This window comes from Hippoglossus stenolepis, chromosome 8 (genome assembly GCF_022539355.2).
Source record: "Hippoglossus stenolepis isolate QCI-W04-F060 chromosome 8, HSTE1.2, whole genome shotgun sequence".
In the NCBI taxonomy this organism is placed as follows: domain Eukaryota; kingdom Metazoa; phylum Chordata; class Actinopteri; order Pleuronectiformes; family Pleuronectidae; genus Hippoglossus; species Hippoglossus stenolepis.
Window position 1 is genome coordinate 16,548,594 of NC_061490.1, and position 18,584 is coordinate 16,567,177.

Here is an 18,584-nt window from a genome sequence, read left to right on the forward strand (position 1 = left end):
TTGACTGATTAGATTTCGATGGTCAAAGGTCAAGGTGATCTTATATGAATCTGGAAAAGCATGTAGAAATATGTACACAGAAGTTTATAATCTATAAGAGTAGAGTAAATTAACTGTCTTCTAGTCACACATTACAAGCAATATAATATGAAGTCAGTATCATGGGCTGAGGTTTTTTGCAATTGGCATTTTGTCTTTTTTTTCAGTGTAATCGACTTTACAATTAATCAAATGCATTCAAACACATATTAATCATTGATGACTTTAGGTGAGGTTTGCATATTAGTTAATTTCCTTGCAGACGCATGAACACGTGATTGAACAGCAGATATTGTGACTGAAGCGAAATGACAGGAAATTAGACTCTCACTCCTCTTAACACTTGGGCTGAAAACTTAATTCCTTGAGGGAGGTTAAGCAGAAAATCACTCGGTACAAATTGGATGTGACGATAAGGAGAGGGAGGGGTGTGGTTTGGTCTGGAGGGTGAGGGAGGAGAAGGAGGGGGAGGGGGGGAGGGAGGTTGTGGGATGCTCGCGAGATCGCGGATGCTGAGGCTGTGAACGTCGGAGGGGCTCGCGCACTGTCCGGGATGTGAGAGAGCGACGAGATGGAGACCAGCATCCGTCTTTACCCGCATCCGATGGTGAGTCCACAGCCATTTTATCATCATCCATGTACCATTTATTTAGTCACGTTTTCATATGAAGCTGCACGACTGAGCAAAAATCCTCCCGTTCACACTCACACATACACACCAGCACACACAAGCACATACACACACACATACACACACAGGCTGCGTCGATCCAGATACATGCGATTCCGCTCCTAACACTAATTATGCTGCATAACAGTTGTTCTGCTGAAACGTCACATGTATCATTAATCTTAACGTGAATATGAGTTTCATGTGTAATATCTGAGTTCTGGCTGAATAAGGGTGGATGGGCCTGTATATCAGGGCGATGCGGTTGGCGGTACCCCCTCCTCCCTCCACCTCCTCCTCCTCCTCCCATCCTCCCTGTCTCCATCAGCTCTGTGGGATCAATATGTGCAGAGGTAACATCAGGATGGGTTTGATTACATGACGCCTTGCTGGTTTTTTTCCCTTTCGTTTCAAGGCTTTCTCTTCTATAATGGTCATTCCGAGGAAAGGCCTGGTGTAAGAGGAGCACTTGGGTGATTCATGTTCCTCAGTGATGTGAAGGGCACTGTGGAGGGAGGAATATGTGAGCAGTAGCCTTCGGTGGATGGGCTGTGAATACAAGGCAGACTCGGTATTGTTCAGTGCTGCTGCCTGATTATTTCATGCCCCAGTTAGACATTGTAGGTCCACGGTGGTATTTCTGACCGATGTAGATCTTGTAAAGATGGACCGGCACAGATGGAGACAGCTTGACTGCTGTAAACTCATGAATATCAGAGCTCAGTGGAGCCGAGATGAACAGATGAAGACGATGAGTGACAAGTTCGGCTACAAATTGGCTGACAATTGTCATATTATCGACGGGGGGACATTTCATGTGATAGGCCCATGTGTGTGGGTGGCTGTTTGCTTTTGAATAGAGAGATAACGCCTGAATACCAAGCATTTAAAGATTTTAAATTCTAAATGCTAGAACACATGCAATGTTTTGTAAGCCGCTTCCTACTGCATGACAGTAATTCAGCTAGTGTCCTGCAACAGAACGTTATTCAAGGGCTGCAGCTAAATCTTGTTTTCATTATTCATTGATCTTCCCAGAGTCCAAGGTGACATCATGGAATGGATTGTTTTATCTGATCAACAGTCAAAAACCCAAATAAATTCAATTTACAACCATGAAAGACTGACAACAATTCCCAATCGAGAAGCTGGAACCAGCCAATATTTCTTATTTCATTTGGCTTGTTTATTTTAATTTTTTTGGGCTGCCTAGTCAGAATACAAGCTGACAAAAAGAGAATTAAAAGAAAAAATGAATACATGAATAAAAATAACCCTCTAAGAAAAAAAGCACATCACACATGATAAATATAGTGACAGTTTCTTTAAAATGAAGAGATGCATGTAGACATATTTCAGTGTAAGAAAAAAGAAAAAAGCTAAACAGAATACACAACATGATTCCTACTCTGACAGAATTGCAGTACATGGTCACATTTCTTGTCACACCTCCTCTATCTTAATTTTATGATCCAATATTTGGTTCTTTTTCATTGGATTTTATCATCAAAACAATTGATATTTCCTTTTCTGTAAATTGATTAATTGACTGATCATGTCACGTCTCATTATTTGTAGTGATACTTGAAAATGTGTTTGAGACAGTGTGAGTGTTCATGTCCCTGCTGTGTCCCCACAGGACCTGGACTTTGATAATTATTAAGCAAGAAGCCCAAAGCGATCAGGTCTAAACGAATGGTCCAGATGAGCGGTGTAACTTCAAAGATTTGGCCCAAATGTAAACGTGGAAAAGAAAATGTTGTTTGATGAGCAGAGTTCGCTTGTGGTCTTATTCACTGTGTGTCTCCTTTGATGTTACAGGATCTTGGGAGTGAAGCCAAGATGTGACCGTCACGGAGCGACATTGTTTGGATCTCTCGAGCCTTTCCAACACTCGTTTCTATAGCAACAGAAAGAGCAGAGTATCCGAAAAAGTCCCATTCCCAAAATGCAGTCCTCTCAGCCTTCAAAGCTGCGGCGTTTTGACGTCAGCAGACGGACAAATAACCTAGCTGGACCAAAGTCTCAAGTCCCTGGTTTTCAGAGGGAGGATAAAAACATGAACACAATCTCGGCGTCCTCCCCACGCCGGGTTACTAGGACCCCCACTGCACCCACCAGGACCAGGGTGGGAGTGCAGCCTCGAGCTCCAGTGAACCCCTTCAGGTTTGGGGCCCCAAAACAGGTTCCCACCATCTCCAAATTGACCAAACCCAAACCCAAACCCAAGACCACTCGAGCAGCTGCCGCAACCAAGATTGCACCTGCAGCTGCTCCTCCTATTCCTGCGATTCCATCTGTTCTCCCTCTTGACCCAAATTGCAACGAGCCGAGCCTCCCGTGTCTGTGCTGCGATGGTCGCTCCCCGCAGGACAACAACAGCATGTTCAACCACAACCACAACAACAACAACACCATCTCTATGAGGCAGCAGCTACAGCTTCCTCCTCCTCCTGCCCCTGTGCCTCAGCGGCAGGATGGGAAAGGAGCCAAGGAGAAACCTCAACCTCCATCACAGGCACAGGCCCAGCTGGAGTCGGCTTCCCGCCCTGCTGCCAGTCTGGAAAACGAAGACAAGAATGGAGATGAAAGCGCTGATCTGGACAACAAGAAAAATGTAAAGGTAGAGGAAGAAGATGACGAGGAAGAGAGCAGTGGGGATATTGATATTGATGATGATGAAGAGGATGCTGACAATGATGACGACGACGATGATGATGATGACACTCTGGTCCCCTCGTGCTGTGACTGTCCCCCCTCCCTCCTGGAGTTCTCACTCTCCTCCTCTACCTCCTCATCCTCCACTTCCATCAGCTCCTGCTCTGATCTGGAGTCTGACTGTGCTGATCAATCTGCGTCCATCTGCTCTTCCCACGACCAAGAAAATCTTTCTGTCGCGATGTCCCCCAAAGACCACTCTCTTCCACTAGGCCTTGAATCTAAGCCTCCCACACGCTCACCTCCATCGCTCCCTCTTAGCCACAATCCTTTCACCGTAAGGTCACGTTCCCCGATGTCCCCGTGCTCCCCAGATGAAGGCTACCCCTCTGCCCTGGACTCCCCATCCCCTGATTATTTAGGAGTCAAAGGGGATACTGAGGTTGCTAAACTAGGTTTGCTTGACTTTCTAGAATCAGTAGGGGAGTTTGGGAAGATGGAGCGCTTCAGCCAGGTGATCCAAGTGGCCCGCTGGGATCTGGAGGGGGAACAGCAGTGGGATGTTCTCAGGGATCGGTTAGATCACCTTGACCGCTTGGAGAAAGTTAACAGGGAGGTAAAGCTGGCCTACATCGCCAGACTCCATGAGAAGGGATTCGATCTCGGAGACCTGGAAGAGCAGGATCTCTCGGATGTCATGGATGAAATGGGCAACATAGACATTTCCTGGAAGTTGTATAAAAGTCGTGGGGAGATGATGAAGTCGTCGGTATCTCAGCAGTTCTCAGATGCTGGGGTCGACCTCACTGCTCCATCAGACTGCGACGATCCTCTCGTCCCGGATTCTCTCACCCCTTCCCCTGTCGAGCCGCCACCCAGGCCCCCCAAACCTCCTGCCCGTCATGCCAGTGTGAGCTCTTACCTCCACACCTACATCAATATCAGCAGGGAGACCACCTCCATGGCTGTCTCCACCTCTCCTACATTGTCCACTTTCTCCCCTAACTCATCGTCCCCCACATTCACCACCTTTAGGTGCGAGAAACCACTACCTCCATCGCCACCATGTGTTCCTCCTCTCCCTGCCTCTGCTCCCTCTAAACCGGTCCCTTATCTCACCCTCTATACCACTCCGTCACCCCCTAGATCTCTCCCCACCCCAACTCCTCCCATCCCTCCCCCTCGGAGACGCCACCTTGCCAGGAAGGAGGCAAAGCGGCTCGCTGCTCTTAAAGTCGAACAGGAAAAGACCCCCCTGTCCCTTCCACCTCCCACTATGCGGCCCCCGCCTCTTCCTCCTCCACCTGTTATCTCAGTCTCCTCCTCATCTCCCCCTGCCATACCTCCTCCACCTGTCCTGCCTCCTCCCCCCTCCTTCCACGCACTGGATGTAGAGATTCGTAAGCTCCTGATGCTTGCAGGATTGACCCAAGCTGAACTCCTCAAACTCAGCCCAGAGCTTGGTGTCTGTGTCGGAGGGTTAGAGGATGAGGAAGAGGGAGACACTCTTCCTCCGTCCAGGTCTGTGGAGTCATATGAGTTCAGACTAAAAGACAGGGAGGAGGAGAAGGACCATGACACTGGTTTCATGGATAGAGATGGAGGCAGCAGCGGAGGCAAGTTGGATGGACATCGAAGAGTAGATGTAGCTGGAGAAGGCGAGAAGACAGAGGACGCACAAAGAACCACCTCATTTACAGAGATGGCAAAAAGAAAAAAGAGGAACAGCGGTCTGACGTCTGATCATTACTACACCACCGGTCTTAGCAATACACATGAAACTAAAGCAAAGAACATGAGCTTTGAGACTTTCCATTATGCTGAATTACCCAATTCTCCTCCCCCTCCTCCTCCCCCTCGCCCCTTACCCCCAATCCCCCCGTCTGTGGCATCTCTCAAAGTCAGCACTCTCTCTGCCAACTCTGCTCAGCCTGAGCGATTTGATTGGCTCATAGCATTCACACCTGAATGTGACGCCCTACTGCAACCTCCGCCCCTGGCAATGAGGAAATCTCCTAAGGAAATCCAAAAGAAACTTGCTCCTTCAGGGTCATCTCCAGGGTCAGCTCCGATCGTCACAACCTTCAAAGAGCTGCGTTTCCGCAACAAGAACGGCTCCCCTCCAACGAGGGTGATCATCGAACCGGAGCCTGACCCCACAGTCATCACGCCGGATCCAGACATACTGTACAACCTGAGGTGGAGGAGAGAGAAGTTAGGCAGCGATGGCATCCCGTGGGAGTACACCTCTCAGGCTCAGGCCCTGTTCATGCAGCCACCACCAGCTCTCACCTCAATGGCTGCTCTGAAGGAGATGCTCCAGAGGGCGGACGAGCAGGGCAGACAACCAGAGCTGTGCCCGTCACAGAAGATCGGCTGCTCGGTCAGTGAAAACAGCCTGTGGACCATGGGCAGAGAGTGGGAGGAAGTTCAACGGGAGGAACAGGAAGGGAAGGAGAAAGAAAAAGAGGAGGAGGTGGAGGTGAGAGGACAAGCTGATGGAGGAAGAACCTTGAAATCTAGAACTACAGGTGAGTATGAGCTTAAGGATCATTAAAATAATGATTACAAAAAATCCAGATTAACTTGATGACTAAGTGGTAGCATTTTTGTGTTTATGGGATAAAATAGGCTCATCAGATTATCTCAGTGTAAATTGGACGACATAACAAGATGATGGAGAGAGACAGACGGAGGAAAACAGACAAACAGTCATCTTGTTCATGTGTTGCACAAATACTATCCTTGGAAAGAATAGAAAGAAATAATCTCTTCCAAAAGGGATAAAAATATAAACTCATTTTTTGAGACAATGTAAATGGAACAAGAGCAAAGAGATGGAGGACGAGCATGAGTCACAGAATAGGATGATGCGTGATGTGATGGATAAGTGATGACGAGGGGATGAACAGTGGGTGAGTTCAGGTGGGGGAGGAAAACGGGACAGTAGAAGCTGGAGAGGGAACATGGGCAAGTGGGAGAGTGGAGGGACAAAGAGAGGGAGTGGGTCGGAGGTAATGTGAGGATAAAAAGGAGGCTGGAAACTTTCCAACGTATTTCCTCCAATGTTTATCTGAAAAGTGATGTCATCACTGTCTTACTCAATTATTCATCCACTTTATAGAGGGAGGAGAGGGGGGTGATTGGGGGGCCCACTGAGTTCGCTATCTTCCTCCTTTCTCCCTCCAGCTCTTTTGTTTTATCTTTCTATCTGTAAAATGTTCAACGCCTTCCCTTTCTCTTTTTAAAAATCCCATCAGCTTGGGTTGTTTATATGCTGCTCTCTTTCTGTGGATGCCGTCTCCTCACCCCCACCCATGCTCCCTGGAGTGGCACAGATAGCTCAGATCAAGTTACTCGTCTCATTCAGTGCTGCAGTGGGCTGCACAGAAACCAAGGATTACATTGTCAGAGTCAGGATACAGTGGGCTGGAGGTTCATTATAAAACTGTTCAACTTAGCCCCAATCTGCTTGTTATTCTCTGAGAGAAATATTTTCTGTGCCAGTTTTATCATTACTTTGGCATTATGTGTTTCTGAGTAGTAAAAATCTAATTAATATATGAGTTATGTGTTGTGATAGTTTCAACAAAATCATTGCAATTATGAGTTTTTGTATTTTATTTCAATAAAATACAATCAAACTAACAAGCAGCCAGGGGGACAACTGCAGGTGAGGAAAGATAAATAAACTAGAATAACCCTCAGAAGAGCACCTACCTTACCCAGGCCCCTAAATTCAATCAAGCTGCACCAAGTATCACACAAACACGATATTACTCCCCTAAACTTGTCTGATTTTTTCATCTAGATCCATGAATATTCTCTAGGAAATTGATGTGAATGTAAAAAAATTTCATATCTCACGATGGTATAGTAAGTAATGGGGGCAAAAAAATCCTGGATCCGCCCCCCTGATCTGGATCCGCAACAATTTATGTGTTAATTTCAATTTAACGGGTTCTTTCCTGACCCACACCACATCCTTCCAAGTTTTGTTGTAATCCGTTCCACAGTTCTTTTCTAATGCTGCCAACCAATAGACTAACAAACACATACCAATAAAAACATAACCTCATGGCTTAGGTAGTCAAATAAATAAATAAATTAGTAAGTTAGTAAAAAGTTCATGAAAGAAACACTTTAAAGGCAACATACATTTACTGTTTTTATTGCCTTCTTGTTGTTACAGGATTTTAATACTTTTTTAATACTTTTTAAATGTTTTATTGAAAACAGACTGGAAATATAACATGTTCTCAGAATAAAGTTTAAAAAAAGCTTTGCACCAACGTAACACGGTGCAGTGGCCAATGGCAAGAAAAGGTGTGTACACCTTTAAGAGCCCTGGGGGCGGATCTAAGTACACGGACCAATGGCTGAGAGCCAGTGTGGGACAAACAGGAAGTATCATGTGTTGGTGACAGCTCAGAAACAGACCAGTGTGAAACAGGTAGGACTGTTTTCCTCCTCATTCTCCTGCGCGTAGCTCAGCAGCCGCTCACAGGTCATCGGGGACGTGAGGGGAACTGTGGGTCAGGCGCAGTGTGGGACAGGGACACAGTGACGGAGCAGCAGTGGACAGAAGAAGTGTGTCTGCCTGTCGACTGACTCAGCATTACACTGTGTACTAGTGGAGACGGGAGGGGGGGGGAGTGAGAAAGAGGGACGGAGGGAGAGAGAGAGAGATAGAAAGCAATAGCAGAGGGAGGGAGAGAGGGGGGAGGGTAGAGGCAGAAAGTAGAGGAGAGTGAGGGAGAGGGAGAGGGAAGGAGGGAGATAGAGGTAGAAAGAGGAGAAGGAGTGAGAGGGAGAGGTAGAAAACTAAAGCAGAGGACAGGAAGAGAGGGAAAGAGAGAGGGAGAGGTAGAAAGCAAAAGCAGAAGACAGGAAGAGGGAGAGAGGAAGCAAAAGCAGAGGACAGGAAGAGATGGAGAGAGAGAGAGGGAGAGGTAGAAAGCAAAAGCAGAAGACAGGAAGAGAGAGGGAAAGAGAGAGGAAGGGAGGGAGAGGTAGGAAGCAAAAGCAGAGGACAGGAAGAGATGGAGAGAGAGAGACGGAGAGGTAGAAAGCAGAAGACAGGAAGAGAGAGGGAGAGAGAGAGAGCAAGGGATAGAGGGAGAGGTTGGAAGCAAAAGCAGAGGACAGGGAAGGAGAGGGAGAGGGAGAAGGTGATCCAGAGGTGATGAGGGCGAGCACTGCAGTAAAGCACTAAACATCTGGCCCTCACTGTGGTGTCTTCATCTAAAATGAAAGTATGGAAGAGAAAGCGAGAGCAGCTGCCTTCAAATAAAACTCGGCGCGTTCACCTATAATAAAATATAAATCTCTGTGATTGATGGTGGTGTTTTAACTACAGCCAACGAGCTGCTGATCGAGTGTTTCCTCTTTATTGCGCTGCCGCTCTTTTATGGCAGCGGGTTCTCAGGGAAATTCAAAAATCCACTCCACTTGATTTGTCCGTCAACTATTTTAATGTTAAGATGCCGTGTGATGTGACATGATGACGATTTCTATAGACATTCATGAATGTGCATTTTTCTCTCGACTGACACTAACATTTTCTGCATCTCTCTCTCCTTCCCACTTCTTTTCCGCATCTTTTTGTCTTACTCTCCTCTTCCTTATTTTTGTCACCTGTCCATCCCCATTCTGTTGTTTCCATTGTTTGTCCATGGCTCCGCTTCGCTCCCTCATACCGCTCCGCTTGTGCGCCCGCCCTCTCCATCTGCACCGCTGCACCCTAAAATTTGTGGCCTTTTTACCCTTCCTCATGAGAAGTTTCCTCCCCCCCACTCTCCCTAGCCCAGGCCTCCCAACCCTACTTCCTGCACACTGCCCTCCCTTCCTACCGCCCAGGCTTCTGTAACTCCCAGCCCACTGCAGATCCCCGGCCCCGCCACCACGCAGGCAGGGAGTCCTCAGACGTTCACTGCGGCACACAGTGGACCCCTGCTGCCAGCGCAGCTTGTGTCTACAGAGACGATTCCAGCACTGATACGAGCTCTGTGTTTAACTACGACTCCCTGGCTGATGTAGCTGTAGACTCTCCTCGAAATCATGGGAATATCTATAAGAAAAACACACACTCGGTGCATCAGTCCATCAGCGACTCTAAAACTAATGACAGGGAGTTTGACTCTATTTGTAATTTTGACTCTCTCTACAGTAGTAACTCAGAACAGAGGAAATACATACACACTAAGTCACCTGTTAGTGGCGCCACTGAGTTCTCAGGCTGCACCACTCCCTATAAGAACATAGATGTCATGATGACATATTCAACCGGCCTCAGTGCTGTGGATTCTTCGCTGTATTCAGCAAAGCGCTCAAACGCACACCACGGCAGCGACAAGGCCAGGACGTCCAGAGAGCTTCCTCCTCTCCCCACCTATTACCTGTACCACCCCAAGAACTGCCCTCTGCACAGGGGTGCCCCTCCCCGCCTCTCCCCTATCGGAGCCCTGTCCCCTCCGCAGCGCCCCGGAGCGCCCCCTCCAGGCACTGCAGGCTCTTCCCTCAACTCCCCGCTTTTCCCCCGCTCGCACACCTTGCCCGCCCTCGCTGCTCCCCTCTACTATCCAAACCTCTACCCTCCTATACCCCCCAAGGCGCCTCCCCTACCCCCAAAATTCTTCCAGGCTCCTCCGCAGTCACGTGTGGCGAGTAAGATTTCTCTCTCTCTCTCTCTCTCTCTGCTCTCCCCCTACATTTTACACACTCTCTCTCTCTCTTTTGTCTGACATCTAGCTTGCATGTCTGTCTGTCTGTCTCTCTCTTCTGCCTGTCTGTCTCTGTCAGTCAGTGTTCTCGGCTCTGGACATGGTGGCCCTCACACGTTTGCCACCTTTTTAACCCCCAGGGGGATTTTGCAGATTTGAAAGAACTGGGTAACTCGAGCTGTTTTCTGTATCACAAGCCCGCTCCCTGCAGGTCATCTGATACTTCTGATCTCCACTGTCCTTTCAAATCTGCAAACATCATCCAGAAGAAAAACAGCTGTTCTTGTTGGAGGGTCTCTCTCTCTCTCTCTCTCTCTCTCTCTCTCTCTCTCTCTCTATCTCTGTGTTGGTGTTGTCCTGTCTGTCTCCATGTGTTTTTTGTCTTTGCACGCTGTGTTGAAATGGACACATGCATTTCATGCAAACAAACCAAGTAGCTGGTGGGTGATGCTGTCATGTAAATGATTTTAATTGAACATATACCTTTTTATCTTTGCGTGTGGCAATGTACCATCTAAGCACAGCATCCTGTTCATTATATGAATGTGTGCATTACGTAACTGCTTTATATAACTCCATTTATATAAACATACAACACCCGTCCTTTATTTGATCTTACATGATTCTTGTAGTAGGTCACGCAGTTGTTTCCCCTTCTACCTCAGCAGTTTCTCCTGTGTGTGCTTTTATAAGGTGTGTGTTTTTGTGTTTGTGTGAGTGGAGGTAAAGCACACGATTGTGTTTGTCCCGGATGCAGACGAGAAGTTGTTTTCACGGCTCCAGATGTTGAATGCTCACCACAGTGAAGCATTATTTACAGAATGCGCTCACACACTATTTGTCGTCAGTGCGACCATCTGCTTCTATCGGCCTTTATCCAATTGCTTCTCCACTGCTTAATTGCTTTTACTAACAACACTGATATTTCATTTACGCTTTTTTGTCTGTGGTGATTAATTTTGGTTCCGTTGATTTTGGAGTTTTTGCTCATGATCGCGCCGTAAGTAATTTTTCTTTCCCTGTCAGCTGTTCGCAGTGTCTCGTTCGCCGGCTCTGTACAGAGGGCAGAGACGTCCTGGATGGGCGAAGATGTGCAGTTTCCGATGAGAGGTCTTGGCCTGTCCTCTCTGTGCCTGCAGGAGAAGAAAGGTGTGGTTTGTCCTCTGCTCGGCTGTGCATCTGTTTTCTTTGACCCAGCAATGACTTTCTATGTTTAACTGTAGACCATTGTTCTTCTTCCAGCTCTGGTCAGCGCGGTCAGTGTGGCAGTGGAAGCCATTTTGGCCCAGTTCAGTTCCTCTCGGACTGTGGTTCAGAAGGTCAGTCACTGCCAAAGTCACTGCTCATTTTTTATTTATTTTTTCAGTTAGAATGACTGAATTTGGTTGTATTTTGTTTCACGTGAGGACATTCTTTGTTGGGATTTAGTGTTAGGGCCAAATTGAAGGAAAACAATTCTGGGACTTCGAGAATAAAAGCATAATTCATTTCATTGCTTCATGACAAACTAAACCCCTTTGAAAACCACGTAGATGTAAACAATGATAAACTCACTGTCGACCACTATCAAACATTTCCTCCTCTGCAAAAGAGGACATTTCTGTGTGGTGCTGATGTTCCAAAGTATTTGGTTATTTGAGAAACCTTGATTGAAGTATAACTTAACAAGATGCTCCATATTCCCTATTTTGGCACAGGTGACAGACTGATCTTTTAAACTTCTGATATTCCATCTCTAAAATGGCATGTGGCCTAAAATAATGACTTCATTCTTGTAGTATTTTCACTTTTCTCATTTCATAAAATTTTGACTGTATCCTCATAATATTAGAACTTTATTTTTATGAAATAAAAAAAATATTTTTGTTAAGTTATGACTTTCCTATCACAAAATTCAGAATTCTCTGAATTCTGACTCTTTTTTACGTAATATTACAACTTTATTGGCACAATATTTATACTTTATTATTATACACCTTTAATCTAGTAAAATTCCAACTTTATTCTCATAAAGAAATTAGCCTTTTTTCTCGTAATTCTTTTGACTTTATTGTCTCTACTCTTTGCCATTCTTTCTCCAAATGAATGTCACTCACATTGCGAATTACCAATCTCTTGAAGACTAGAAACAAAATGTCATATTGTGATAAAAGAGTTGTTTATCTGAAAATGATTTCCCTCCCTCTCTTTCTCGTTCTCACTCTACATATTTGCTTCCGTCTCTCCTCAGTCTCTCTCAGTTAACAAGGTACTAGAATATTTCTAGATAACCCAGACTCATTGTTGTAATAATTTCTTTGTCAACTAACTCCCACCCCAAATCACCTCTCATCCCATCATCCGGACCCTGTCACCCCATGTCTCTCCACCCACCTCCTTCCCTCCCTGTATTGAGTCATCCTTTCTGATCTCTCCCTTTGGCTCTCCCTATCACTGCACATCATCTTCGTCATCCTATCCCCTTTTTACCACCACTATGTGTTCATCCCATTCTCCTCATCCCTCTCTCCTCTCCTCCTCCTCTCAGGCCTTATCAGGAGACAGCTCTATAAATCCATCTCTGGGCCGTCTGGTGCTGCAGTGCCTCTGCCACGCCCTGCACAACTTGCTGACCGATGGCTTGAAACCCCATCAGAGTGACCTGATTGCCGGCAGGAGGCCAAACTCTGCATGGGGCCTCGTCCAGGCCTCAACCAAGCCAGGTAATATAACAAGGATCATCAAAGAGGCTTAAAGATTTGAATATCGGGCTGTTCTATCTGTTGGGTTTATTTCCTTGGACATAATATTAAGCTCTGGAGTTTATCACCCTCTTATTTCCCCACACATCAGCCAATACTTGTTGATTATCATGTCTAAAATGCTGAATAAAATGAACAGTAGGATGCAGATATCGATTGGCCCGCAAGTGCCAAGCTTCACAGCAATTTTTCATTGACCATTCTTAGTGCCTCTGCTGACCTCTCTCTCTCTCTCTCTCTCTCTCTCTCTCTCTCTCTCTCTCTCTCTCTCTCTCTCTCTCTCTCTCTGCCTCTATTTATGTGTTTTCTTCTCGTCCACTCAACCCACTTTTTCAGGTCCTAAAACACAAGCATTGTTCAACTTACAAGTTCGAGTCGGGGAGCTGCCGCAGCTCAGAAAGAGCAAACACAGGTTCAATGCATTCCTCCTCGGCCTACTGAAGTAAGTATGCCTCTCTGGCTCCACTGGTTGCATGAATATATTACATTACATTATATAATAATTCATGCTTTGTACTCATTCTCTGTGTTTATTTCCCTGAACATGAATTCTCATTTTTCTTCATCTTTGTATTTTTTCCTCCAGTATCAAGTTTCTTGATTTCTGGCTCTCTCACCTTCAGTCGTGCGGTGGTAAGTTTCCCGTACTTCACTGTTTTCAGCATGCACACGGCTAATGCACAACGTTTTTTTTATTGTATTTGTTCCGAAACTTCGCAGTAGGTGATAAAATGGAGTCGAGCAGTGAGAATGATTTTGTGTCTCCTCTCACTTCTTGAAAAATGAAAAAGAAAACATTGGGTCTGTAAAATTCTGAGAAACCATCAGGAACGAAAATAATTTAATCTTCTGATAAAGGAGCTGAGAAATTATCCCAATCGCTTCCAAGTCTATTTCAGGATATCAGTGGTCCAGTTTGATGTGCTACAAGCACAGAGACCGCATATTCAAAAGAAGAAAACAAATCTCTGTGATTCAGTTGATTCTGAGCAGCTCCTACAACTCTCTAGAACGTCTTTGACGAACCTGTTCCGAGAATGTTAATGACAGACCAAAGTGTCGGTGTTTAAACTCGATTGACACGACATATATTATTTTTTAAAACTTAGGACAATTTCGGACGAAAGATACAGACTTATCGTGCAAATACCTTAAAGGGATTTTTTTCTTTTCTCAGATGTGTTGGAGACATTCTACTGTCCCGGCTCCTTCATGCGTCTGTCCCTCACCACCTGCCAGCCTCTGTTCGAGGAGCTGCTCCTGGTGTTGCAGCCCCTCAGCCTGCTCACTTTCAACCTCGACCTGCTCTTCCAGCACCACCACTTAGAGCCAGACAGTCACAGCCCAGAGATCCCTAGTCCGCCCTGTCAGGACGCAAGGTTCCAGCTGTCAACAAAGGGGTCCCAGTCCAAAAGCACAGGCAGCAGATATATTGAAAGCCTCTCAGAAGTGGACTTTGGAAGCCCAGAACATCAGGCAGCTAGAGACAAATGTTCACCACAGGCTCCAAATCCAAAGAACGAAGGATCACCTGTCAGTGCTGCACCCATGAAAGCTCCGGCCACTCTCATCCACACAAGTCCTCAGCTTCAATGGGTGCAGGAGAAGGAAATTGGAGCGTTACCTCCTGATGTTGACGAGGACAGCCTCACTCAGCAAGCAGGACAGGTAACCTGTCCTGTCTTTGATCAGTCACCATTGTGAGATTCCTGCAGGGCTGATGTTCTGTTTGTTAAACCACAGGTGATCCAGCAGGGATGGGGTGCTGTGATTCGCTGGGGAGGCCGACTGCAACAGAATCTGACTGAGCTGAGTCAGAAGAGGGAAGAAGTGAAGACTGATTTACCGGACCTCCAGACCCAGACAGGCAGCGACTACACTCCGGTCAGCAGTGGCTCTCAGGTTCCCTGGAGTCTGGGTCGGCTGTTCGGAGCCTCTAAAGGCCCCAGCAGCCCGACGGGTCACACACCACCAACCAGGTGAGCCAGTGAATGTGCAGCCATTAAATATGTAATGAATGAATCAAATTGATCGCACCTCACAAGTAAACTGCATGAGATGTATATGTCTATGATCCAAGTTTGTGTGCAATTTCTGTTTTCTAATACTCTGTCTCTCTGCAGGCGTCCCTCTCAGTGGTTGGCTCCCGGTGTCTCGGCACTGACTCGGATCATGAGCAACAATCCCGCTCATATAAAGGGGGCCACGGAGCCTCAGGGAGAAAGTGAGCCAGAGTCAGAGAAAGAGGCTGAGCCACTGGAGATGAAGGACAAACCCCGGCAACTCAGGTACATCAGAGACATATGAAGTGACGGACATTTTTAACATGAGGGATGGAATTTTGCTTTGCTTCATCCCTGAGTCGCTAGTGCACAGACTCTGTTGGTCGATGGTTAGAATACAGGATATTTTACCTTCCTTTTTGGATAGAGGGACGCGTTGTCCATCTTTGTAAACAGTCTATGTCTGAGACAGAATGACATTGGGTGGGAAGTGATCAGACAGATCAGGCTCTGTCTGTCCTTCAATCCATTATGCCCCTGTTGTCACTTGTGTCTTTGAAAAATTGGTGACTCACCTGCTTGACTTTGAGTGATCTTGTACTGTGACTCATCCGAGATCGGGCTACATCATAAGCTAGACATGACGTACTTGTTTGCGGTTGTTGTTGCTTCATTTTGACCGTTTTGCCTCAGCGATTTTCTCTGCCATCTGTCGTCAGGTCCATCCGAACGCTGTGTGACCACGCCGGAGCCGGTTCAGAGCTCACCTTCTGCAAAGGCGAGGAACTCGTGGTGTTGGGAGGCGTCGACCAAGACTGGATTCGCTGTCGTCAGGGAGACAAAGAGGGGCTCGTACCTATTGGCTACACGTCCCTTATCATGTGACTTTGGCGCCGTAACTGCTGCACTCAATCAATAATGAAAAAAAACAAAACAAAAAAGTATATATTTTAGGCGAGTATTGAGAGGTTGTGGTGAGGCTCCTCTACTCTGAAAAGGGATATTTTACACTTTTGCTCGGTTAGAGTTTGAGTTGAGTGCATAACACCATCTGCTCTGCTTTGCGTTCATCACGAGCAGACTGCAGCTCTCTCCCTTCATGAACATAAGGGAGGGTTTTTTTCCGCCATCACAATCCATCCAGTTTGGTAGCAACTAATGGATCTTAGCAGCAGGACTGCAGCAGATGGTGTGAAATAATGACTCAAGTCAAATTTAGACCATTTCACACAGGAAGATCGTTGACGTTGGAGTGAAGTATCCCTTTAAATGCCCTTTTATTCCTCAGTGTCTGCCTTCCTTGCCTTTAGCCACTGATTTGAAAATGATCACAGGGGGGGAAATCTGCGCAATCAACCAATGGCAGATTCACACGTTTTCAGATCAGCGGCTGCTCGTTGTGAGGAGGCGGCGGTCGACAGCCTGGTGGCAGCCACGTAAATATCTCTATTCGTCAGCAGCATAGAGTGGTGGTCCGCGGGTTGTCGAGTGGAGGAAGCATGTCAGAGTACTGGGCCGTAGCTCCCGTCGCATACTGCGTAGTAATGTTGTGAATTGTAGCTGTGTACATCTGTGCTCTCTTGACCTTTCACCCCTATTGACCTCTCACCTTTATCGCCTGGTTCATGTGTGTTTGACATGTTTCTGCTTCTATATTTGACTGTAAAATATACATAAAATATATAAATATAAATATATATATAGGTATATATATTGAGATTATTACCAAGATAGATAGAAAGATCGATGAAGAGGAAGAAGCAGGTGGTGAAAGACGAGCAGCAGCTTGAGAGGAAGTGGATGAGTAATAATGGAAGGATTATTTATTTGTCTTTACATCTACATCTTCTCACATACATCAGGTGGTTGTCATACATGCAAAAAGAAAGGTGTGTGTGTGTGTGTGTGTGTGTATTAGGTATGAAATCCAACATCTTCCCTCTTGTGTACTTCCATCGTCTTATCATATTTATCAAATAATTAGACATATAGTATTATTCATACCTGTATGCATTGTATTGTGCCATTAATGCTTTGAATTAATGCCAGAAAATACCCGTCAGTCCCACTCAGCCATAGACGAATATCTGACAACAGCAATCTGTAGCTTTTCTCTCCACTCGTCCAAAACCTCACCAGGCCGAACGTGGGTCAAAGGGAAAGCCTCTCACAAAACTGTGCTCAGCTCTCCTTCAACACTATCTTAATTTAAAACTTATGAGGGAATCCATTCATTTATAACTCATACCTGCTACTGTAAAGTCTGTGGGTTTGGTGGCTGGTCTTCACCTCGTACCTCAGCTCTTTGTATTTAACGTAATTCCTGCCATGTTTGCTGATCATAATCATTGATATTAATGATAGTGGTAGTAGAAGTGGTGGAAGTGCTTTGTTGATTCTGACGTTGAAATATGTTGCTTTGTGTCATATATTATTCGTTATTCTCTAGATTCTGTATTTATGACTATGCATAGGGTTAAATGTACAACAAAACCACTTTATGTTTTTTTTTTTTTACAAAGTCATGATTATAATTTAATGCTCTCATGCAATTAAATTCTAAAGTAATAGTTAAATAGTTCAAAGTTCAAATAAGAGTCTGCTCTAAAAAATAAAAAAAAATAAAGGACCTCAGTTTAATTCAGCAGCAAAGCTTCAATGCAATTAATCAGGGAAAAATTCAGTCCTTCAAAGTTTCCTCATCTTATTGTGTCACTGCCATGTAGCATGAGATTACTGTCACTACGGCAACAGTCCAGTAGCATTAAATTAAACCAGTGCTCATAACTTGTAACTAATCATCACAATCAAATGCCATCAAATGGATATTTCATAGATGTTTACAAGAAAAAATGTCCAGATAGATCTATATAAAACATCATTTCACACATTGACACATGACGTTGTGTTAATCAATTTTTTGTATGGTGGATATTTGTTTCAAAAGTGAGATTATATTCTAAAGGCATTTATTTTGAAAATCGTTAAGTTATTGGATGTGCTACTTATTGATCTTGAGGTTTGTTTGAAAGGGATAGCTCTCCATCTGACCCATCTAGTGTCTCTCTATCTATCTGGGTTATGTGTGTGTGTGTATGTGAGTGTGTACCTGGCAGCGTGTGAGGCAGTGAAAGCAGGGATGAGTGTCTGCACATCCTGCACTTTCACTCGTGTATGTGTGTGTGTGTTTAAGTGTACTGTTCCTCCTCTCCCTCTTCTCCTCACCCACCTCTCCTCTCTTTCTCTCACTGGTGTCATGTAGCCTGTAGACATCCCCCAAGTATCCTACTATTGCATTTAGTTGAGTGCCCCCCTAGTGTCAGTCACTGTCCACCTCCTGCATGTGCTTGTTTGTAAATACACCAAATAAAATGATCAGTATAAACCGAACATGTTCAGCAGTTTGAGTCGTGTTTTTGCACCGTAAAAGTTTTATTAATTGGTAGTTTTTGTGTTAAGAAATGTAGACGAAAACTCATTCAGAAAATCACACATCCTATATATGTTGTTGACTGAAATGTGACAGGAAGCTACCTGCGTTCGTCGGACTGCAAAGGAAATGAAGAGTCACAATGGAGCTCTCACTGTTAATACCTAAATAAACACTACGTCCTGTTTACGCTTTAACTTCAAGAGATTCCCCGTCACGTCTTTGCCTGGATACAACGTCCCAGGACGCCCTCGGCCGTTGTGAAGGGCAGAACGAGTTGAATAAATCTCCCAGGGCGAGCTGCAGCCCTCCCCCATCTTG

At 45.5% G+C, this 18,584-nt stretch overlaps 1 protein-coding gene across 3 annotated transcripts; it reads left to right on the top strand.

Moving 5' to 3' along the window:
- Positions 1-533: 533 nt before the first annotated feature.
- On the top strand, positions 534-18,223 carry rusc1 (RUN and SH3 domain containing 1). 3 transcript variants are annotated; one of them, XM_035163640.2, is made up of 13 exons: positions 534-646; positions 2,531-5,898; positions 9,149-10,033; positions 11,116-11,238; positions 11,332-11,408; positions 12,320-12,337; positions 12,617-12,791; positions 13,167-13,272; positions 13,417-13,463; positions 14,008-14,498; positions 14,574-14,809; positions 14,954-15,118; positions 15,553-18,223. In XM_035163640.2, exons 2-13 carry the CDS (start codon positions 2,658-2,660, stop codon positions 15,716-15,718), a joined length of 5,730 nt encoding a protein of 1,909 aa, XP_035019531.2. In that variant the 5' UTR covers positions 534-646; positions 2,531-2,657; the 3' UTR covers positions 15,719-18,223. The 3 variants fall into 3 exon arrangements, with proteins under 3 accessions (XP_035019531.2, XP_035019532.2, XP_035019534.1); XM_035163641.2 differs by lacking the exon at positions 12,320-12,337; XM_035163643.2 differs by lacking the exon at positions 9,149-10,033.
- The last annotated feature ends 361 nt before the right edge of the window (positions 18,224-18,584 follow it).

Bases quoted from the DNA above. Each gene is read 5' to 3' on its own strand.
- rusc1 (XM_035163640.2), top strand. From the start codon at position 2,658: ATGCAGTCCTCTCAGCCTTCAAAGCTGCGGCGTTTTGACGTCAGCAGA. The intron at 10,034-11,115 runs GTAAGATTTCTC...TTTCCCTGTCAG, and splicing joins TCCGCAGTCACGTGTGGCGA to CTGTTCGCAGTGTCTCGTTC. The intron at 12,792-13,166 runs GTAATATAACAA...CCACTTTTTCAG, and splicing joins CCAGGCCTCAACCAAGCCAG to GTCCTAAAACACAAGCATTG.